The sequence below is a fragment of the Petromyzon marinus genome, chromosome 43, assembly GCF_048934315.1.
Source record: "Petromyzon marinus isolate PM22_M1 ecotype Great Lakes invasive population chromosome 43, UKy_Petmar_22M1.pri1.0, whole genome shotgun sequence".
Taxonomy (NCBI): Eukaryota; Metazoa; Chordata; class Hyperoartia; order Petromyzontiformes; family Petromyzontidae; genus Petromyzon; species Petromyzon marinus.
In genome coordinates, this window is record NC_133709.1 from 11,001,895 (window position 1) to 11,026,206 (window position 24,312).

The 24,312-nt window shown below is 55.1% G+C and overlaps 1 protein-coding gene across 1 annotated transcript in view; it reads right to left on the bottom strand.

Annotated features, from left to right (window-relative positions):
* Positions 1–163: 163 nt before the first annotated feature.
* Positions 164–24,312, bottom strand: part of LOC116951388 (disintegrin and metalloproteinase domain-containing protein 17) — a 45,067-nt gene continuing 20,918 nt past the window's right edge. Inside the window, 12 exon segments of the mRNA XM_076073838.1 lie at positions 164–1,364; positions 7,105–7,164; positions 8,498–8,586; positions 9,018–9,096; positions 9,346–9,476; positions 11,779–11,910; positions 17,015–17,118; positions 18,934–19,133; positions 19,857–20,006; positions 21,629–21,717; positions 22,510–22,654; positions 23,175–23,285. Of these exon segments, the coding sequence (XP_075929953.1) occupies positions 951–1,364; positions 7,105–7,164; positions 8,498–8,586; positions 9,018–9,096; positions 9,346–9,476; positions 11,779–11,910; positions 17,015–17,118; positions 18,934–19,133; positions 19,857–20,006; positions 21,629–21,717; positions 22,510–22,654; positions 23,175–23,285 (1,704 nt within the window). The 3' untranslated portion in view covers positions 164–950.

The window sequence follows — 24,312 nt, forward strand, 5'->3', positions numbered from 1 at the left end:
CTGTAGGTAGTGAGTGAGTACTGTAGAGAGTGAGTACTGTAGGTAGTGAGTACTGTAGGTAGTGAGTGAGTACTGTAGAGAGTGAGTACTGTAGGTAGTGAGTACTGTAGGTAGTGAGTACTGTAGTGAGTGAGTACTGTAGTGAGTTAGTACTGTAGAGAGTGAGTCAGTACGGTAGGTAGTGAGTGAGTACTGTAGGTAGTGAGTGAGTACTGTAGAGAGTGAGTACTGTAGAGAGTGAGTGAGTACTGTAGGTAGTGAGTGAGTGAGTACTGTAGGTAGTGAGTGAGTGAGTACTGTAGGTAGTGAGTGAGTGAGTACTGTAGTGAGTGAGTACTGTAGGTAGTGAGTGAGTACTGTAGTGAGTACTGTAGAGAGTGAGTACTGTAGGTAGTGAGTGAGTACTGTAGAGAGTGAGTACTGTAGTGAGTGAGTACTGTAGAGAGTGAGTGAGTACTGTAGGTAGTGAGTACTGTAGAGAGTGAGTGAGTACTGTAGGTAGTGAGTACTGTAGGTAGTGAGTACTGTAGGTAGTGAGTACTGTAGAGAGTGAGTACTGTAGGTAGTGAGTGAGTACTGTAGTGAGTGAGTACTGTAGAGAGTGAGTACTGTAGTGAGTGAGTACTGTAGAGAGTGAGTACTGTAGTGAGTGAGTACTGTAGAGAGTGAGTACTGTAGGTAGTGAGTACTGTAGTGAGTGAGTACTGCTGGTAGTGAGTGAGTACTGTAGGTAGTGAGTACTGTAGGTAGAGAGTGAGTACTGTAGGTAGTGAGTACTGTAGGTAGAGAGTGAGTACTGTAGGTAGTGAGTACTGTAGTGAGTACTGTAGTGAGTACTGTAGGTAGTGAGTGAGTACTGTAGTGAGTGAGTCAGTACTGCTGGTAGTGAGTGAGTACTGCTGGTAGTGAGTCAGGGAGTTTACCAGCAGGGCGCTCGTCACCCCCCCCACTCAGCACTTAGTCTCCCGGTCGCTGCTATCACACCTGCCCACCATGGCCCCCCCGTGGGACCCCCGGTGGGCCCCCCCGTGGGACCCCCGGTGGGCCCCCCCGCGGGACCCCCCGCGGGGATCCCCACCGTCCGTGAGGTCCTCGTACGAGCGGGCGCGGGTCCCCTCCGTCTGAGACCCCTGAGACCCTTCCGCCCCGGGATCCTCGGGGATCGTCTGCATCTCCGCGGGCGACAGCTGCAGAGGGGGCCGTGCCTGCGGGGGCGGCCCCCCGTAGCCGTGGGGGTGGTGGGGGGCGCCGCCCCCCCCGTAGCCGTAGTAGGGGGCCCCCGGCGCGCGGCTCTGCGGGGTCTGGATGCAGTTTCGCCGGACGACGCGGAAAGGGGCCGAGTCGCTGCTGTTCAGCTCCGCGGTCTGGAGGTCGCCAAAGACAAAGGTCACGAAAGACAAAGGTCGCCAAAGACAAAGGTCGCGAAAGACAAAGGTCACGACAAAGGTCACGAAAGACAAAGGTCGCCAAAGACAAAGGTCACGAAAGACAAAGGTCACGAAAGACAAAGGTCACGAAAGACAAAGGTCGCGAAAGACAAAGGTCGCGAAAGACAAAGGTCACGACAAAGGTCACGAAAGACAAAGCTCGCCAAAGACAAAGGTCACGAAAGACAAAGGTCACGAAAGACAAAGGTCGCGAAAGACAAAGGTCGCGAAAGACAAAGGTCGCGAAAGACAAAGGTCGCGAAAGACAAAGGTCACGACAAAGGTCACGAAAGACAAAGGTCACAAAAGACAAAGGTCGCGAAAGACAAAGGTCGCCAAAGACAAAGGTCGCCAAAGACAAAGGTCGCCAAGGACAAAGGTCACGAAAGACAAAGGTCGCGAAAGACAAAGGTCGCCAAAGACAAAGGTCACAAAAAACAAAGGTCACGAAAGACAAAGGTCACGAAAGACAAAGGTCGCGAAAGACAAAGGTCGCCAAAGACAAAGGTCACGAAAGACAAAGGTCGCGAAAGACAAAGGTCGCCAAAGACAAAGGTCACGAAAGACAAAGGTCGCGAAAGACAAAGGTCGCCAAAGACAAAGGTCGCCAAAGACAAAGGTCGCGAAAGACAAAGGTCACGAAAGACAAAGGTCGCGAAAGACAAAGGTCACGAAAGACAAAGGTCACGAAAGACAAAGGTCGCCAAAGACAAAGGTCACGAAAGACAAAGGTCACGAAAGACAAAGGTCACGAAAGACAAAGGTCGCCAAAGACAAAGGTCACGAAAGACAAAGGTCGCCAAAGACAAAGGTCGCGAAAGACAAAGGTCACGAAAGACAAAGGTCACGAAAGACAAAGGTCGCCAAAGACAAAGGTCACGAAAGACAAAGGTCACGAAAGACAAAGGTCGCGAAAGACAAAGGTCACGAAAGACAAAGGTCGCGAAAGACAAAGGTCACGAAAGACAAAGGTCGCGAAAGACAAAGGTCACGAAAGACAAAGGTCGCGAAAGACAAAGGTCACGAAAGACAAAGGTCGCGAAAGACAAAGGTCACGAAAGACAAAGGTCGCGAAAGACAAAGGTCGCGAAAGACAAAGGTCACCACCGCCCTCACTCCGTGTACCCCGAACGAGTCTGTCGGGGCAAGTGCCGTTGACGAGCAGAGCTCTATGACGGCCAGAACGGCACACGAGAGGGGGTGGGTGGCCGGCAGCACGCCCGGCCGCCTTTGTCTCCCCACCCCCCCCCCCCCCCACGATGTTTTTACACACCGCACAGAGGTACTCATTTGAGGCTGAGTCGACCTAGGGGGAGGCTCAGGACCGGTTAAGATAATCGTCACCGGTGTTGGCCGTGAGCGGGAATCAAACTCGGGTGTCGGGGGCCGTATTAACCACTGCACTGCCGCCCCACCCCTTGATCACGGGGACACGCACGCACACACACACGCACCTATGCACACACACACGCGTACACGCACGCGCGCGCACGCTCGCACGCACGGGCACGTACGGTGGCGAGCTGTAAACTCCCGGCCGTCTGTCTTTATAACTGCTTAACATGTTTAGTTTCCTGTCCTTCCCCAGCACGTCCCGTTGGCATGGTTGCCGACGTACGGTGCGAAAGAAGTTCAACACGGGTGTGCAGGAGGTCGCGGGTTCGATACCGACCCTGATGCCTGTTGCATATTAGGAATTCGCATGTTCACCCTCCCTGTGATCATGAGGATTTTTCTCCAGGTCCTCCGGTATTTCCTCCCTTCACATTCAGAATCGACATCACGCGTTTAGAGAAAGTGGCTGCTGTAAACTTCCACGTGATCAGCCACTTCCTTGAGCTACCAGTTGAGGCCAGGTCACTTGTGCAATAGAGCTATGCAGCTCAGTGGGGCCCTTGCCCAGTAAAAATAAAAAAAAATAGTTCAAAAGTTTGTAGTTTAGAACGTATCGATGTTATAATAATTTCATAACACACGCAGACTATCGGGAACCAATATTACGATTCCCTAATAATAATAATAATAATTCTAAAAAGTGGGTCGTTACTCCCTCCTCCACCCAACGCGGGCCCACAGCCTGACGATGCCTGTATGTGACGACCGGCAAAAACGTCGGACTAACCCGACAACAACATCAACGTCACACCGGTGGTGCTGGTGCCGATGATGCTCAAGCGGTGATTGCACTGGCAACGCAGTCAGCCAAAGGGCCCATTGCCCGCAACGTGTGACCTCTTGCATAAACATAGCGCGTCAACCCACAACGCTTTCGCCTGCACTCCTGCACAGGGAGATGTAACGCTCAGGCCCATACGGCGTACGGCCGTTGCATATGCGGACATTCTTTATGCGTCCCTTGCATTGTGTTTATCCCTAGCGATGGAAGCTGTAGGGTGGACGTTGAGATTTACGTGACAAATAAGGTCCGAATTGGTCTGTAATCGAGTAGGCACTGAAAAGGGGTTAGGGGCCGTCCATAAATGACGTCACGTGATATTTAACCCCCCCCCCCCTCGTCACACGACGTCACAAAAAGTCAGACCTCCCCCCCGTCAAATATGACGTCACAAAACTCTGCCACGCCCCCCCCCCCCCCCACAAAACCATATTTCCATTATGAAAATAAAACACGCTTCAAATCGCTTTCAACTATTGTCATTTGTAGTGCGTATTTAATGTGGCACTGCACTCTGACGTTGTAGGAGTGTTGTTATAACACAATTGTTATAACAATTCTATATTTATTTCAAGTAGCGCATTTTGATGTGACGTCACATTTCTCAAACCCCCCCACCTCGTCACACATCGTCACAAGTGTCTGACCCCACCCCCCCCCTCCCCCCGAGGTACGTGACGTCATTTATGGACGGCCCCTTAACAGGTATCCATACGTTGCTTTCGCCGCAACACACCGGCGTCTCGAGTAATTTGTTTGATCCACGGATCACGAAGAGGGGGGGGAGGGGGGTAGCAGTCCACTCGGAATGTCGACCGCCAACCGAAGTGAGAGCAAAATCTGCCGCAGGAGATTTGCGCATCAAGACGGGGGGAGGGGGGGTGGAACGCGTCTGCGGAGTGACAGCCCGTAGCGGTCTTCCTCGAACTGGGCTCTCCATCGCTAGGAGAGCTGTCGCAGATGCCACGGTGACACCTCTGATTAAGTCGGACCATCATCGGATGCCCCGTGCTTTAAACGCAGCTTCGCATTGCATTTGTGCCATCCGCCAGCGTTTGTGTGTATGTTGAACTTCTTTCGCGCTGTACGTGGCCAAGAAGTGCTAATCAGCGGTGCAGTGTTGAGTCTATGGGCAGAGTGTGTGTATGGTGAACTTCTTTTGCGCCGTACGTAGCCAACCGTGCTAATCGGAGGTGCGGGGGAAGGACAACCACACTAAACGCAGAAAGAAGTTTTAAAGAAATGAGCTTTCAATCTATACTTAAAAGTGCATAGCTCTAGTGGCTTTCTAATATCGGAAGGAAGAGCATTCCAGACGGCATCTGAAAGCGCGCGATGTGATGTTCGATGGCTAGCCAAAAGCCGAATTTTTAACTTGTTTCGCATTGTACGTAGCCAACCGTGCTAATCAGAAGAGAAGTGTTGATGGCTCTCTGCTGGCAGAAGAGGTCAAGGGACAGGCCCGGCAGGTGCCATGGGTTGACTGACTGAGATGACTGGCAGACGCACCACCTGTGCTCCCCACTGGGCCACCTTGCTGAATGTCATCCTGTCATCCGCCAGCGGCTACACTCATTGTTGCGAGCATCGCTCCCGCTCAATTGTGAGCCCACTGAGAGAGACATGGACATTGTGAACCCACTGATGAGAGACATGGACATTGTGAACCCACTGATGAGAGACATGGACATTGTGAACCTACTGATGAGAGAGACATGGACACTGTGAACCTACTGATGAGAGACATGGACATTGTGAACCTACTGAGAGAGACATGGACATTGTGAACCTACTGATGAGAGACATGGACATTGTGAACCCACTGATGAGAGACATGGACATTGTGAACCTACTGAGAGAGACATGGACATTGTGAACCCACTGAGAGAGACATGGACATTGTGAACCTACTGATGAGAGACATGGACATTGTGAACCCACTGATGAGAGACATGGACATTGTGAACCTACTGAGAGAGACATGGACATTGTGAACCCACTGAGAGAGACATGGACATTGTGAACCTACTGAGAGAGACATGGACATTGTGAACCTACTGAGAGAGACATGGACATTGTGAACCCACTGAGAGAGACATGGACATTGTGAACCCACTGATGAGAGACATGGACATTGTGAACCTACTGAGAGAGACATGGACATTGTGAACCTACTGATGAGAGACATGGACATTGTGAACCTACTGAGAGAGACATGGACATTGTGAACCCACTGAGAGAGACATGGACATTGTGAACCCACTGATGAGAGACATGGACATTGTGAACCCACTGATGAGAGACATGGACATTGTGAACCTACTGAGAGAGACATGGACATTGTGAACCCACTGATGAGAGACATGGACATTGTGAACCCACTGATGAGAGACATGGACATTGTGAACCCACTGATGAGAGACATGGACATTGTGAACCCACTGAGAGAGACATGGACATTGTAAACCTACTGATGAGAGACATGGACATTGTGAACCCACTGATGAGAGACATGGACATTGTGAACCCACTGATGAGAGACATGGACATTGTGAACCCACTGATGAGAGACATGGACATTGTGAACCCACTGAGAGAGCCATGGACATTGTGAACCTACTGATGAGAGACATGGACATTGTGAACCTACTGAGAGAGACATGGACATTGTGAACCTACTGAGAGAGACATGGACATTGTGAACCCACTGATGAGAGACATGTACATTGTGAACCCACTGATGAGAAACATGGACATTGTGAACCTACTGATGAGAGACATGGACATTGTGAACCCACTGAGAGAGACATGGACATTGTGAACCCACTGATGAGAGGACATGGACATTGTGAACCCACTGATGAGAGACATGGACATTGTGAACCCACTGAGAGAGACATGGACATTGTAAACCTACTGATGAGAGACATGGACATTGTGAACCCACTGATGAGAGACATGGACATTGTGAACCCACTGATGAGAGACATGGACATTGTGAACCCACTGATGAGAGACATGGACATTGTGAACCCACTGAGAGAGCCATGGACATTGTGAACCTACTGATGAGAGACATGGACATTGTGAACCTACTGAGAGAGACATGGACATTGTGAACCTACTGAGAGAGACATGGACATTGTGAACCCACTGATGAGAGACATGTACATTGTGAACCCACTGATGAGAAACATGGACATTGTGAACCTACTGATGAGAGACATGGACATTGTGAACCCACTGAGAGAGACATGGACATTGTGAACCCACTGATGAGAGGACATGGACATTGTGAACCTACTGATGAGAGACATGGACATTGTGAACCCACTGAGAGAGACATGGACATTGTGAACCCACTGATGAGAGGACATGGACATTGTGAACCCACTGAGAGAGACATGGACATTGTGAACCCACTGATGAGAGGACATGGACATTGTCTGGGCATTTCCATGCTTCTGGCCGACACACGCGGTGATGCTGCGGGTGACTCACGCTCGCCGGCAGGAAGTGCATGACCTTGCTTTCCTCAAACTGGCGGTCGAGTTTCTTGTCCTGGATGGGTGCACACACGCACACACGCACACACGCACGCACACACGCACACAAGCAAGCACAAAAAGATCCCCCGTGTAGCGTTAATAAACTCATAGGCCAAGTGCTGTTACCGAGTAGCGACGATGAAAATGGGCACGGCGCGCGAGGGGGCGGGATGGCCAGCATCACGCCCCACCGCCTTCGTCTCCCCAGTGGCAATGTTTACGCATCGCACCAGGTACCCATTTGAGGCTGAGTCGACCCCGGAGGAGGCCCCAGGACCGGTTTAGATAATCGCAATAATCACTGCAGGAGGAATATGATGAGCTGGACAGTTATTATATTCTTGGTTCTTTCGGTAAAGTCACGTAGATGGAAAACAAAACATCTAAAATTAAAAGCAAAAAACACACGACGTTTCGATCGCAACACAAGCGGTCTTCTCCGGGTGGAGAGAAAAGAAGAAGACCCGCTTGCGTTGCGATCGTAATATAGATTTTACCGAAAGAACCAGGGAGACGAATTCCTGCAGTCACGAAAATTTTACGTGTCAAGTTATTTTTTTTTTACAGATGTCCCCAGTAGGGGCACGGGGTCAGAAAAAATATATAAATGAAACTAAACTATTTTTGATCTTACTACGTAAAGCCCCACTGAGCGATTGGCTTAATTTTTCACATGCGACCTGGCCACAAATGAAAGCTTATTGTGTGTAGATTTATAGCGGCAAAATTAATCGAAATAATCAAAATAACAGACAAAGATCCTCCGTGTAGCCTTAACAGACTGTAAGGGGGCAAGTGCTGTTAGCGAGCAGCACCTGTGAAGGCCGAAACGGCACACCGAGGGGGTGAAGTGGCCAGCGCCACGCCCGGCCGTCTTTGTCTCCCCAGTGGCGGTCTTTACGCATTGCACTAGGTACTCGTTTGAGGCTGAGTCAACCTATGAAAGGTTCAGGACCGGTTCAGACAATCGTCACTGGTGCTGGTCGTGAGCAGGAATCGAACTCGGGTGGCCGGGTTCGGAGCACAACGTGCTAACCTTTGTACTACCCCCTGCCAAAGCAAAGACAAAGGTCCCTCGTATAGCCTTAACAGGCTATTGGGGCAAGTGTTCTTAGCTCCCCAAGCACACGTGCACACGCGCGCACCCACACACACACATTCACATTACCACACATACACATCTGTGAGCATGGGAACACATGCTTGCGTATGAGCGAGTGTGTAAGAGCGAGTGACTGAGGGCGAGCGTGAGAGTCAGGGTGAACGTGAGAGTAAGGGTGAGCGAGGGCGAGCGAGCGAGCGAGCGTGAGCGAGCGTGAGCGAGTGAAAGTGAGTGAGCATCGTACCACGCAGTGCACGAGGATGCTGAGTGGAACCCAGCAGATGAGGGAGAACACGAGCACGGAGCCCACGATGTTGTCCGCCAGGAACTTGCCTACACAACGACAAAGATCCCCCGTGCAGCCTTAACGGACTCTCGGGGGCGAGTGCTTTTAACCGAGGCCCCCTGTGAAAGCCGGCACGGCACACGAGGGGGAGGTGGGTGGCCACACGCGGGCGCAGAAATGAAGACAAAGATTCCCCGTGTAGCCTTAACGGACTACTGGGGCAAGTGCTGTTAGTGAGCAGCGCCTGTGAAGACCGGCACGGCACACGACAAGGCGTGGTACTCATCTGGCGCCGAGTCGACCTAGCGGAGGCCCAGGACTGGTTCAGATAACCGTCACCGGCGTTGGCCTCTAGCGCGAAACGAACTCGGGTCACCGGGGTCGTAGCGCAGTGCGCTAACCGCTGCACCACCGCTCCCCAAACGCGCGCACGCACACAAGCAAGCACGCACGCACTGCCGCACACTGCCGCACTCACGGAAGCTGTTGATGTCGAGTTTGTCGATGAAGACCCAGAACCTCTCGATGGGATCCTGCACGGTCTTCTCACACTTTCCCTGCACCGCAACACCCACAACCAGCACCACCACCACCACCACCGCCACCGCCACGGCCACAGTCTTAGCCACACCACCACAATGTTAACAACACCACCACCGCAGCCGAAGTGTTCTCGACATCGCCAAAAAACGTGTGTCAGCAAAGCCATACACAGTGAGTGTCCGGAGCGGTGTAAACATCCCCCCGGGGGGAGACGGAGGTAGCCGGATATGCGTGCGTGCGTGCGTGTGTGTGTGTGTACGCACGTTGCCATCGCAGAATCCCACGGAGCAGGTCTTGCCCTTGCGTAGACGCTTGCGGCCTCCGTCCTGCTCGTAGAGCACGCACGGCCCGTCCGGAGTGACGCGGCAGCACACGGAGCACGCCAGGTCCACCTCTACGGGAGGCGGGCGCGGGGGGGGGGGGGGGAGAGGACGGGGGTCATGGGACGTGGGGGTAGGAGGGGTCGCGGGGGTAGGAGGGGGTAGAAGGGGTCGCGGGGGTAGGAGGGGGTAGGAGGGGTCACGGGGGTAGGAGGGGTCAAGGGGGTAGGAGGGGGTAGAGGGGACGCAGGCTCATGGGGACCCAGGGGCTGAGTGGACACACCGTGTGACAATTGAGTGGACACACCGTGTGACAATTGAGTGGACACACCGTGTGACAATTGAGTGGACACACCGTGTGACAATTGAGTGGACACACCGTGTGACAATTGAGTGGACACACCGTGTGACAATTGAGTGGACACACCGTGTGACAATTGAGTGGACACACCGTGTGACAATTGAGTGGACACACCGTGTGACAATTGAGTGGACACACCGTGTGACAATTGAGTGGACACACCGTGTGACAATTGAGTGGACACACCGTGTGACAATTGAGTGGACACACCGTGTGACAATTGAGTGGACACACCGTGTGACAATTGAGTGGACACACCGTGTGACAATTGAGTGGACACACCGTGTGACAATTGAGTGGACACACCGTGTGACAATTGAGTGGACACACCGTGTGACAATTGAGTGGACACACCGTGTGACAATTGAGTGGACACACCGTGTGACAATTGAGTGGACACACCGTGTGACAATTGAGTGGACACACCGTGTGACAATTGAGTGGACACACCGTGTGACAATTGAGTGGACACACCGTGTGACAATTGAGTGGACACACCGTGTGACAATTGAGTGGACACACCGTGTGACAATTGAGTGGACACACCGTGTGACAATTGAGTGGACACACCGTGTGACAATTGAGTGGACACACCGTGTGACAATTGAGTGGACACACCGTGTGACAATTGAGTGGACACACCGTGTGACAATTGAGTGGACACACCGTGTGACAATTGAGTGGACACACCGTGTGACAATTGAGTGGACACACCGTGTGACAATTGAGTGGACACACCGTGTGACAATTGAGTGGACACACCGTGTGACAATTGAGTGGACACACCGTGTGACAATTGAGTGGACACACCGTGTGACAATTGAGTGGACACACCGTGTGACAATTGAGTGGACACACCGTGTGACAATTGAGTGGACACACCGTGTGACAATTGAGTGGACACACCGTGTGACAATTGAGTGGACACACCGTGTGACAATTGAGTGGACACACCGTGTGACAATTGTGACACAGATGATACCGACTGCAGGATGTCAGGATTTGCCTTCATCTCACATCAACCTTCCCATTGCCGTCGTCATCGTCATCGTCATCATCATCGTCATCATCATCGTGGCCCCACACTGACAGGCTCGTGCTCTGCTGGAGTGGCAATTGACTGCCAGTAGGGGGCCGATGATGACGCCGACACTGATGATGATGATGTCAATTACATTGTCGACGACGATCGTGATGACGTCATTATTTAGTGACGTCGTCACTAAATGTTGCCATAAAAGATAATTCTCGTGACGTCATCGATGATAATGACAATAACACTGATGATCACAAAGACGGCGATGATGACAATGACCAATGACGGTGATGATGATAGCACTGCTGATGATGCTGATGATAAAACTTTAAAAAACGACATCGCCATCAATGATGATGATAATGGCAGTCATCGATGATGATGGCCAATGATGACGATAGTGAAATTTTCATCGATGATGATGGCCAATGATGACGATAGTGAAATTGTCATCGATGATGATGGCCAATGATGACGATAGTGAAATTGTCATCGATGATGATGGCCAATGATGACGATAGTGAAATTGTCATCGATGATGATGGCCAATGATGACGATAGTGAAATTGTCATCGATGATGATGGCCAATGATGACGATAGTGAAATTGTCATCGATGATGATGGCCAATGATGACGATAGTGAAATTGTCATCGATGATGATGATGGCCAATGATGACGATAGTGAAATCGCCATCGATGATGATGATGGCCAATGATGACGATAGTGAAATCGCCATCGATGATGATGGCCAATGATGACGATAGTGAAATTCTCATCGATGATGATGATGATGACGCTACTGACATTGTAATCTATGATGATAACGACCAATGATGACGCTGCTGACATTGTCATCTATCACGCTGATAATGACAAAATGATGATACCGTCATCGACGATGACTGATTATTACGACGATGACGACGACGACGACGACGATGACACCGCCACCGACGACGCCAGGAGCCTCCCTCACCCTTGCAGGCGCAGGACTGCAGGCCCACGGTCTCGCAGAACGGCTTGCATTGGCCCCCGTCGCACTTGCCCGAGTCCACGCACGTCGAGTTGTCGTCGGCGGGACCCGCCGGGGGGCACTCGCTGCTCACGCCTGCGTACGACACAGAGACGGGGGGGCCATCCGCCCCCTCTCCCGCGTCAGCCACAGCACGCGCTGCGGGGGACTCAAAATATTAGGAGGGGGGGGGGGTTTTGTTGTTGTTGTTGTTGTTGTTTGTTTTTGAGCCACGGCATAATTGGCGAGCCATGGGTCGCCGTGGCTGGTCCCGGTGAGCTATCAGAATCAACGTCTTTGTTTAGACTGGAGTTGGAGCGATCCCAATAACCTACGAAGCTCTTTAATTCTTAGTTCTTTCTTTTATTGTTTTATATATATTTTTTATTATTTTGTTGTTTCCCTTCAACGTGACTTTACCGAAAGAACTAAGAACATGAATTACTGCAGTCACGAAAGCTTTAAATCAAAATTTTACGAAGCTCTTTGTCACAGATGTCGAGTGTCTCCCTGGCCTGGTGTGCCAGGAGGTCGTGGGTTCGACTTTTGGGGAACCGCGGTGGCTAGGAGATGTTATCTCCCTCGCCTGGTGTTGCCAGGAGGTCGTGGGTTCGATCTCGACCCCGACGCCTTCTGCCGTACATTTGGAGCTTGCCTCTCTCACCGTGGTTTGTGTTTTTCCCTCTACACATTTATGAATCTAAATGCGTTTAGATCAATTTGGCTGCCGGTACACTCCCACGTGATAAGCCACTTCATTGAGCTTCTCATTTGTGGGCAGGTCGCTTCTGGAAAAGTGCAGTACGTAGCTCAGAGGGCCTTAGGGGCCGTCCATAAATGACGTCACGCGATTTTGGACGATTTTTGACTCCCCCCCCTTCGTCACACGGCGTCACAAAAAGTCAGACCCCTCCCCCCCTCAAATATGACGTCACAAAGCTCTGCCCCCCCCACTCCAATTTTTTTTATACATGCATCAAATCGCTTTAAACTATTGTCATTGTAGTGCGTGTTTAATGTGGCGCTGCACTCTGATGTTGTAGGAGAAAACGTTTATTTAAAAAGTCTATTTAATTAAGTAGAACGTGTTTGTCTATATTTATTTAAAGTTGCGCGTTTTGATGTGACGTCACATTTCTCAAACATCCCCCCTCTCGTCACACATCGTCACAAATGTCTGACCCCCCCCCCCCACCCCCGAGGTATGTGACGTCATTTATGGACGGCCCCTTGCCTGGTAAAATAAGAAATAGTTGAGTTTACTTTTGGGGCAAGTGGTGTGAGCGATGAGCATCGATTATGTTAATTAGTTTTGTTGAGCCAGCCGGGCAGTGATTGGGCAAAACCTTCGTCCACTTATTCTTAGTTCTTTCGGTAAAGTCACGTTTTTGTTATTGTTTTTTTTATTGTTTTATATATATTTCATTATTTAGTTGCTTCCCTTCAACGTGACTTTACCGAAAGAACTAAAAATATGAATTACTGCAGTCACGAAAGCTTTGAATCAAAATTTTACTTCGTCCACTTGTCACGCAGGCGACTGGAGAGCACTTGCCTGCAGCGTGGTGGGTGTGGTGGGTGTGGTGTGGTGGGTGTGGTGTGGTGTGGTGGGTGTGGTGGGTGTGGTGGGTGTGGTGGGTGTGGTGGGTGTGGTGTGGTGGGTGTGGTGGGTGTGGTGGGTGTGGTGGGTGTGGTGGGTGTGGTGGGTGTGGTGGGTGTGGTGGGTGTGGTGTGGTGGGTGTGGTGGGTGTGGTGGGTGTGGTGTGGTGGGTGTGGTGGGTGTGGTGGGTGTGGTGGGTGTGGTGGGTGTGGTGTGGTGGGTGTGGTGGGTGTGGTGGGTGTGGTGTGGTGGGTGTGGTGGGTGTGGTGTGGTGGGTGTGGTGGGTGTGGTGTGGTGGGTGTGGTGGGTGTGGTGGGTGTGGTGTGGTGGGTGTGGTGGGTGTGGTGGGTGTGGTGGGTGTGGTGGGTGTGGTGGGTGTGGTGTGGTGGGTGTGGTGGGTGTGGTGGGTGTGGTGGGTGTGGTGTGGTGGGTGTGGTGGGTGTGGTGGGTGTGGTGTGGTGGGTGTGGTGGGTGTGGTGGGTGTGGTGGGTGTGGTGTGGTGTGGTGGGTGTGGTGGGTGTGGTGGGTGTGGTGGGTGTGGTGGGTGTGGTGTGGTGGGTGTGGTGGGTGTGGTGGGTGTGGTGTGGTGGGTGTGGTGGGTGTGGTGTGGTGGGTGTGGTGGGTGTGGTGGGTGTGGTGTGGTGGGTGTGGTGGGTGTGGTGGGTGTGGTGGGTGTGGTGGGTGTGGTGGGTGTGGTGTGGTGGGTGTGGTGGGTGTGGTGGGTGTGGTGGGTGTGGTGTGGTGGGTGTGGTGGGTGTGGTGGGTGTGGTGTGGTGGGTGTGGTGGGTGTGGTGGGTGTGGTGGGTGTGGTGGGTGTGGTGGGTGTGGTGTGGTGTGGTGGGTGTGGTGGGTGTGGTGGGTGTGGTGGGTGTGGTGGGTGTGGTGTGGTGGGTGTGGTGGGTGTGGTGTGGTGGGTGTGGTGGGTGTGGTGTGGTGGGTGTGGTGGGTGTGGTGGGTGGTGGTGTGGTGGGTGTGGTGGGTGTAGTGGGGGTGGTGGGTGTGGTGGGTGTGGTGGGTGTGGTGGGTGTGGTGGGTGTGGTGTGGTGGGTGTGGTGGGTGTGGTGGGTGTGGTGTGGTGGGTGTGGTGGGTGTGGTGGGTGTGGTGTGGTGGGTGTGGTGGGTGTGGTGGGTGTGGTGTGGTGGGTGTGGTGGGTGTGGTGTGGTGGGTGTGGTGGGTGTGGTGGGTGTGGTGTGGTGTGGTGGGTGTGGTGGGTGTGGTGGGTGTGGTGGGTGTGGTGTGGTGGGTGTGGTGGGTGTGGTGGGTGTGGTGTGGTGGGTGTGGTGGGTGTGGTGTGGTGGGTGTGGTGGGTGTGGTGTGGTGGGTGTGGTGGGTGTGGTGTGGTGGGTGTGGTGGGTGTGGTGGGTGTGGTGTGGTGGGTGTGGTGGGTGTGGTGGGTGTGGTGGGTGTGGTGGGTGTGGTGCGGTGTGGTGTGGTGGGTGTGGTGGGTGTGGTGTGGTGGGTGTGGTGGGTGTGGTGGGTGTGGTGTGGTGGGTGTGGTGGGTGTGGTGGGTGTGGTGGGTGTGGTGTGGTGGGTGTGGTGGGTGTGGTGGGTGTGGGTGTGGTGGGTGTGGTGGGTGTGGTGGGTGTGGTGGGTGTGGTGGGTGTGGTGTGGTGGGTGTGGTGGGTGTGGTGGGTGTGGTGGGTGTGGTGCGGTGTGGTGGGTGTGGTGGGTGTGGTGGGTGTGGTGGGTGTGGTGGGGTGGGTGTGGTGGGTGTGGTGGGTGTGGTGGGTGTGGTGTGGTGGGTGTGGTGGGTGTGGTGGGTGTGGTGGGTGTGATGGGTGTGGTGGGTGTGGTGGGTGTGGTGTGGTGTGGTGGGTGTGGTGGGTGTGGTGGGTGTGGTGGGTGTGGTGGGTGTGGTGGGTGTGGTGGGTGTGGTGTGGTGGGTGTGGTGGGTGTGGTGTGGTGGGTGTGGTGGGTGTGGTGGGTGTGGTGTGGTGGGTGTGGTGGGTGTGGTGGGTGTGGTGGGTGTGGTGGGTGTGGTGGGTGTGGTGCGGTGTGGTGTGGTGGGTGTGGTGGGTGTGGTGGGTGTGGTGTGGTGGGTGTGGTGGGTGTGGTGGGTGTGGTGGGTGTGGTGTGGTGGGTGTGGTGGGTGTGGTGGGTGTGGTGGGTGTGGTGTGGTGGGTGTGGTGGGTGTGGTGGGTGTGGGTGTGGTGGGTGTGGTGGGTGTGGTGGGTGTGGTGGGTGTGGTGGGTGTGGTGGGTGTGGTGTGGTGGGTGTGGTGGGTGTGGTGGGTGTGGTGCGGTGTGGTGGGTGTGGTGGGTGTGGTGGGTGTGGTGGGTGTGGTGGGTGTGGTGGGTGGGTGTGGTGGGTGTGGTGGGTGTGGTGTGGTGGGTGTGGTGGGTGTGGTGTGGTGGGTGTGGTGGGTGTAGTGGGTGTGGTGGGTGTGGTGGGTGTGGTGGGTGTGGTGGGTGTGGTGGGTGTGGTGCGGTGTGGTGTGGTGGGTGTGGTGGGTGTGGTGGGTGTGGTGTGGTGGGTGTGGGTGTGGTGGGTGTGGTGGGTGTGGTGGGTGTGGTGTGGTGGGTGTGGTGGGTGTGGTGGGTGTGGTGTGGTGGGTGTGGTGGGTGTGGTGGGTGTGGTGGGTGTGGTGGGTGTGATGGGTGTGGTGGGTGTGGTGGGTGTGGGTGTGGTGGGTGTGGTGGGTGTGGTGGGTGTGGTGCGGTGTGGTGTGGTGGGTGTGGTGGGTGTGGTGGGTGTGGTGTGGTGGGTGTGGTGGGTGTGGTGGGTGTGGTGGGTGTGGTGTGGTGGGTGTGGTGGGTGTGGTGGGTGTGGTGTGGTGTGGTGTGGTGGGTGTGGTGGGTGTGGTGTGGTGTGGTGGGTGTGGTGGGTGTGGTGGGTGTGGTGTGGTGGGTGTGGTGGGTGTGGTGGGTGTGGTGGGTGTGGTGGGTGTGGTGGGTGTGGTGTGGTGGGTGTGGTGGGTGTGGTGGGTGTGGTGGGTGTGGTGGGTGTGGTGGGTGTAGTGGGTGTGGTGGGTGTGGTGGGTGTGGTGGGTGTGGTGGGTGTGGTGGGTGTGGTGTGGTGGGTGCGGTGGGTGCGGTGGGTGTGGTGTGGTGGGTGTGGTGGGTGTGGTGGGTGTGGTGGGTGCGGTGGGTGCGGTGGGTGTGGTGGGTGTGGTGGGTGTGGTGGGTGTGGTGGGTGTGGTGGGTGTGGTGTGGTGGGTGTGGTGGGTGTGGTGTGGTGGGTGCGGTGGGTGCGGTGGGTGTGGTGTGGTGGGTGTGGTGGGTGTGGTGGGTGTGGTGGGTGTGGTGCGGTGGGTGGGTGTGGTGGGTGTGGTGGGTGCGGTGGGTGCGGTGGGTGCGGTGGGTGTGGTGTGGTGGGTGTGGTGGGTGTGGTGGGTGTGGTGGGTGTGGTGGGTGTGGTGTGGTGGGTGTGGTGGGTGTGGTGGGTGTGGTGCGGTGGGTGCGGTGGGTGCGGTGGGTGTGGTGGGTGTGGTGCGGTGGGTGTGGTGGATGTGGTGGGTGTGGTGGGTGTGGTGGATGTAGTGGATGCGGTGCAGTGCGGTGCTGTGCGCGTGTGCGGTCGGTACTGTGGCCTGTGGTGAGCGGTGCGGTGCTGTGCTGTGCGGTGCGGTGCTTGCGGTGCGGTGCGGTGCAGTGCGGACCTGTGCAGAAGGAGGCGCTGCGGCAGATGGAGGGGATGGGTTCCTGGCACAGCTTTCCCGCTTGCTCGTACGTGCAGTTCCGGCAGCACGGGGAGTTACGGTCACTGAGCACGGAGGGGGGGGCGTCACGGGTGGGGGTGGGGGGCACATGGAAAACAGCAGCGAATCGTGGGGAGGCATGCGAGGGGGTGGGAGGAAGGGGAGTTTCACACTGGGCACACCAATTACTTAATAGAGCCTCAAGATGTTGTGTTTTTAATATATATACACAACTACCATTAACAAGCGATTGAGAAAGACAGCATTTGTACCGTGGAACAAGCCATGAGCGTGCGAGCCTATGAACGTGCGAGCGAATGGTTGGGAGTGTGCGAGTGAACGAGTGATCATGTTTGCGGACGTACGAATGAGGGAGTGCACGAGTGACTGCGCGAGTGAGTGTGCGAGTGAGCGAGTGTGCGAGTGAGTGCGCGAGTGAGTGTGCGAGTGAGTGAGTGCGCGAGTGAGTGTGCGAGTGAGTGAGTGCGCGAGTGAGTGCGCGAGTGAGTGTGCGAGCGAGTGTGCGAGTGAGTGTGCGAGTGAGTGCGCGAGTGAGTGTGCGAGTGAGTGCGCGAGTGAGTGAGTGTGCGAGTGAGTGAGTTTGCGAGTGAGTGTGCGAGTGAGTGAGTGTGCGAGTGAGTGTGCGAGTGAGTGAGTGTGCGAGTGAGTGTGCGAGTGAGTGAGTGCGCGAGTGAGTGTGTGAGTGAGTGTGCGAGTGAGTGAGTGTGCGAGTGAGTGAGTGAGCGTGCGAGTGAGTGTGCGAGTGAGTGAGTGTGCGAGTGAGTGTGCGAGTGAGTGAGTGTGCGAGTGAGTGTGCGAGTGAGTGAGTGTGCGAGTGAGTGAGTGTGCGAGTGAGTGTGCGAGTGAGTGAGTGCGCGAGTGAGTAAGTGCACGAGTGAGTGTGCGAGTGAGTGAGTGCACGAGTGAGGTGAGTGTGCGAGCGTGTGGGTCAGCGCATGGGTGAGCGAGTTAGTGAGCGCGCCGAGTGTAGATGTGTTAACTACTCACTGTTCGGTAACCTGCATTGCCACTGGGTATCAAAGGGGCAGGGCAGCGTTACCTCTGTGTACATAACGGTTGGGGTCAGACGAGGTGAAGTGGATCGCAGCCACAGTTTGGTAAGAACCAATCAGACAGTTCCACGTGGGAATGTGTGATTGGTTACACCTGGCCACAAACGGGTATAAGAAGGGTGACCACGCAGAGCGTGGGGAGTTCTCTCCCTACACGAAGACCGAAGACCGGGCTAAGGCTCGGCGCATCCAGTGGTCAAGACCCATATTTTTCAGATTTTAAATTTCACACTAAACTTACAATTTAGCAATCTTTGAAATAACGTAATCAACCTGACCTTGCGTTAATTGTGTTTTGACCGACCGTCTGTGTTGCGTTATATGGTTTCCAAATCTTGCTAAAACGTGTTTGATTTTGTGTGCTCCCACGTTTCTCTCTCTCTCTGTGTCCCCTGTTGTATCTGTGTCTGTATATATATCCGCGGTCATGTGTCTCCTCTCTCTCGTCAATTTAGCTCTTCTGTACCCGATGATGATTGCTTGTGTTGCAATCGAAACGTCGTACACTATCATGTTAATTTATTATTTCTACGTGACTTTACCGAACAAAACAAAGAATAACTAAACGAGTACCAGAGTGAGCGAGTGAACGGGCGAGCGAGTGAACGAATGTAGGAGTGCGCGAGTGAGTGCGTGAGTGAGTGAGTGAGCGTGCAGGCGAGCGAGTGTGCGAGTGTGCGGGTTTGTGAACGTACGAGCGGGCGAGCGAGCGCGTGAGGGAGCGCGCGGGGAGAGCGAGCGAGCGAGCGAGCGACCGAGTGCGAGAGTGAGCGGGCGGGCGAGCGAGCGAGCGCGGCGACGCCCCACCTGCACAACTTCCCCGGGCGCAGCTTGCAGGTGTCGGTGCAGCAGGCGTCAATGTGCGCAAAGGCGGGGCCCGCGTCACACTGCTCGCCCTCCTCCACGCGAGAGTTCCCGCACAGCTTCACCGTGCGCGGGAAGAAGCAGCGCGACGCCTTCGCCTCCAGCGTCTTGTGGATGGCGCGCTTGCTGCAGTTGGAGAACATCTGCAGGCGCAGCAGCGGCGGCGGCATCGGCATCAGCAGCAGTAGTAGCAGCAGCAACAGCAGCAGCAGCAGCAGCAGCATCGGCATCAGCAGGAGCAGCAGTATTAGTAGCAGCAGCAACAGCAGCAGCAGCAGCATCATCATCAACAGCAGCAGTAGCAGCAGCAGCAGCATCATCATCACCAGCAGCAGCAGGAGCAATATCAGCAGCAGAAGCAGCATCAGCCGCAACATCATAATCATCATCAGCAGCAGGGCAGCGTTGGAGCAGCAGGCGTGTGTCTGCTGGGTCTGCAGCCCTGGTCAGGTCTGCAGGGCCGTTTCGTTCATCGCGGCTCAATCTAAGCACGCTCGGTTGCTTCGACCACGGCAAGAAGGGGCGGCCTACCGTCGCACGCCGGCAGACTGACCATGATAGAATGGTGGGGGCGGTGCAGGGGGGGGGGGGGGGGGGAGTTCAAGGTGGTGGGATGGGAGATGGGAAACATGGCAATGAAGGTGGTGGTTGTGGTGACAGTGATGATGGTGGCGGTGGCAGTGACGTCAATGGTGGTGACGATGGTGGCGATGGTTTAGCGATGGGCACCTCCGCGTACGGGCTCGTGGAGTTGGCCGATGACGATGGCGGTGATGATGATGACGATGACGGTGGTAACGATGGTGATGACGGTGGCGACGATGATGGGGGTCAAGGCCGGGGTGGGGGGTCAAGGCCAACACCACCTTGTTGTTCTCGTGGTCCCCGCTCACGGCGTAGGGATACATGACGAACTTCCCTCCGGCTTCGTCCGGGGCGGAGCACTCCGCGCTGTCGGGGTCGTGCTCCGCCCCAAAGTTGTGCCCGAACTCGTGGGTGGTCACCAAGTCTGCCTCCTGATAACGACAAACAACAACAAACATTTTTTGATTTAAAGCTTTTCGTGACTGCAGGGATTCGTATTCTTGGTTCTTTCGGTAAAGTCACCACCACGTAGAAGGGGACCAATAAAATAATAAAAATATAAAACAAAAAAATTATCGCGACGTTTTGACTGCAACACAAGCAATCGTCACCAGGTGTGAAAACCACAGCAAGAAAATTTTCTTCTTCATCATCAGGTGTGAAAACCACAGCAAGAAGGGAAGTTCGTTTCTTGCTGTGGTTTTCACACCTGATGATGATTTGCTTGTGTTGCAGTCGAAACGTCGAGAGAATTTTATCGTATAATATTTTTATAATTTTATTGTTTCCCTTCTACGTGGTGACTTTAACCGAAAGAACCAAGAATACAACAACAAATATCTCACACGCACACAGACACACAGCGGGCAGTGTGCTGGGGAGGCAAAGGTGGCCGGGCATGATGCTGGCCACACCACACCCCTTCGTATATCTTGCCAGCTTACGTAGGTGCTCGCCGACAGCATTTGCCCCAAAAGTTTGTTGAGGCTATACGGGGGGGGGGGGGGGGGGGGGGTCTCTGTCGTTGGGTATTAATCCTTTGATCAATGTGGCCACTTTTCAATAGCGTAGCTTACGTAAGACTTGGGCTTTTACAATTGTAAATGTTGTCGATTTACTCTCCAACACACCGGTGGGCTGAAGTAGTAAACTAATTGGCGCGTTGTTTACGTGACAAACCTTACTGCCTGTGTCGGGTGGTGGAGGGTTACGACACATTTATATTCTTGGTTCTTTCGGTAAAGTCACGTAGAAGGGAACCAATAAAATAATAAGAATATAAAACAATATTATTTTATTGTTTCCCTTCTACGTGACTTTACCGAAAGAACCAAGAATATGAATCCCTGCAGTCACGAAGGCTTTAAATCAAAAGACACATTTATACTTACGCGATCGAACCCAAAAACTTTTATTATGAATTTATACATAAGCCTGTTGGGGCAAGTGCTGGTAACGAGTAGCTCCTATGAAGGCCGGCACGGCACACGAGGGGAGCTGGGGGGTAGCCAGCACCCAAGCCCAGCTGCCTTTGTCTCCCGAGTGGCGATGTTTTACAATCCACCCAGTTTACTCATTTAAGGATGAGTCGGCCTAGCGGAGGGCTCAGGATCGGTGCAGGTATTGGTCATTGGGTGCTGGCCGTGAGCGGGAATCGAATATCGGGTCACCGGGTTCACCGCGCAGCGCACTAACCGCTGAGCCACGAGGCACCCCCACACAAAATCACAGACATAGATCCCCCGTACAGCCTTAACAGACTGAAGGTCGGAACGGCACACGAGGGGGTGGGGTGGCCAGGCACCACGCCCGACCGCCTTTATCGCCTCAGTGGCGATGTCTTTCCAGACCACACCAGCTGCTCATTTGAGGCTGATTCGACCTAGGGGAGGCCCAGGACCGGTTTAAATATTCGCCACTCCGAATTTGTCGTGAGCGGGAAATAGAGCTCTGGTCGCCGGTTTCGTAGCGCAGTGGCGCTACCCATTGTGCCATCCTCACACACACACACGCACACACACACACGCACGCCCGCACACGTGTGTGTGCACACCTTGGTGAGGATGGTCTTCCCATAGTTCATGGTGCTGGTGAGCCCGGTGTTCAGGAAGATGTATTTTTTGGCTTGTTCGTTAAAGTAGCCTACACAAACAAACGCACGCAACATACACGTCACAACACCACGCACATCGTCACAACACACGCATGCTGTTGGGGCAACTGCCGTGAGCGAGCAGCACCTATGAAGGCCGGCACGGCACACGAGGGGGTGGGTGGCCAGCACCGCGCCCGGCCGCCTTTGTCTCTCCACAGTGGCGATGTTTACTACACACCGCACCAGGTGCTCATTTGAGGCGGTGTCGACCTAGGGGAGCCCCATTACCGGTTCAGATAATCGTCACTGGTGTTGGCCGTGAACGGGAATCGAACCCGGGTCGCGGGGTTCGTAGCGCAGTGTAGCGCTAACCGCTGCACTACTGCTCACATACACACACAAGCACACACACACACTAGCTGCGTGCGTGTGTGCGTGCGTGTGCGTGCGTGCGTGTGTGTGAGTGTGTGTGAGTGTGTGCGTGTGCGTGGGGAGCGGTAGTGTAGCGGTTAGCGCGCTGCGCTATGAACCTGGCGACCCGGGTTCGATTCCCGCTCACGGCCAACACCAGTGACGATCATCTGAACCGGTCCCGGGCCTCCCCTAGGTCGACTCAGCCTCAAATGAGTACCTGGTGCGGTGTGTAAACATTGCCACTGGGGAGACAAAGGCGGTCGGGCGTGGTGCTGGCCACCCACCCCCTCGTGTACCGTTCCGGCCTTCATAGGTGCTCGCTAACAGCACTTGCCCCTACAGTCTGTTAAGGCTATATGGGGGATCTTTGTCTTTATCTTTGTGTGCGTGTGCGCCCACCCCCCTCCCCGTGCGTGCGCACTCACTGGGCGTGCAGATGCCTCCCACGGCGTTGGGCTTGGGCGAGCCCACGTAGGCGAGGCCCAGCGTGCCCTGGCTGAAGTCCTGGTACGTGAAGAGGTGCGCCAGGCACACGTTGCGCGCGCTCTCCGATACGTCGATGCTGAATTGCTGCTCTCACATGAAAGCGCACGCACACGCACACACACACACGCACAGGCACGTACACATACGCGCACACACACAGGCACGTACACATACGCGCACACACGCGCGTGCACGTACACACACGGGGCAGGTGCTGTTGGTGGAGCAGCACCTGTGAAGGGCAGCACAGCACACGAGGAGTCGGGGTGGCCAGCAGCACCACGCCCGACCGCCTTTGTCTCCCGCATTGGCGATGTTTACTACACACCGCGCCAGGTCCTCATTTGAGGCCGAGTCGACCTAGGGGAGGCTCAGGGACCGTTTCAGATAATCGTCACCGTTGTTGGCCGTGAGCGGGAATCGAACCCGGGCCCGCCAGCTTTGTAGCGCAGCGTAGCGCTAACCGCTACGCTACCGCTCCCCACCGACACGCACGTCTTCCCTGTTGGTGCCATGTCTCCCGCCACCTGCCCCCATGTGCCCCCCACCCTGCCACCCCCCACCACCAGGCCCCCCCCGAGTCGGTGAGCCCCGTCGGCAGTACCTCGAGCAGGGCCTTGACGTTCCACGCGGCGGCGCCCGGCGGACTCGTGCCGTTCATGTTGTAGTGGCGCTTGCTGGAGCTCACGGCCGTCGGCTTCTGGTGGACGATTATCTACGCACCACGCGGGGACGACGCGGGGAGACACGCGGGGAGACACGCGGAGACGCGTAAGGAGAGGCACGCAGAGATGTGGGGACTCGTGCAGGGACAAAGGGAGAAGTGGCGAGATGTGGAGAGACACGGGGGACGCGCGGAGACGTGGGGAGACACGGGGAGAAGTGTGGAGAGACACGGGGAGACGTGGGGAGACACGGGGAGACGTGGGGAGACACGGGGAGACGTGGGGAGACACGGGGAGACGTGGGGAGGCACGGGGAGACGTGGGGAGACACGGGGAGAAGTGTGGAGACACGGGGAGACGTGGGGAGACACGGGGAGAAGTGTGGAGACACGGGGAGACGTGGGGAGACACGGGGAGACGTGGGGAGACACGGGGAGACGTGGGGAGACACGGGGAGACGTGGGGAGACACGGGGAGAAGTGTGGAGACACGGGGAGACGTGGGGAGACACGGGGAGACGTGGGGAGACACGGGGAGAAGTGTGGAGACACGGGGAGACGTGGGGAGACACGCGGAAACGTGGGGAGACACGGGGAGACGTGGGGAGACACGGGGAGAAGTGTGGAGACACGGGGAGACGTGGGGAGACACGGGGAGACGTGGGGAGACACGGGGAGAAGTGTGGAGACACGGGGAGACGTGGGGAGACACGGGGAGATGTGGGGAGACACGGGGAGACGTGGGGAGACACGGGGAGACGTGGGGAGACACGGGGAGACGTGGGGAGACACGGGGAGACGTGGGGAGACACGGCCAGGCACGTGGAGACACGGGAAGGCACGCGAGGGGAAAGACACAGAGACGCGGGGAGACAAGGGCATGTATACTGTTGTGGTTGATGTGGGTGGTAATGTGGTAGTTGTTCTTGTGGTAGTTGTTGTGGTCGTGGTTGTTGTGGTGGATAGCTCACCTGATCGATCTGTAGTCCGTAGCCCCGGTAGTTGTTGTTGTGGGTGGTTGTTGTGGGTGGTTGTGGGTGGTTGTTGTGGTTGTTGTGGTGGTGGTGGTGGTGGATAG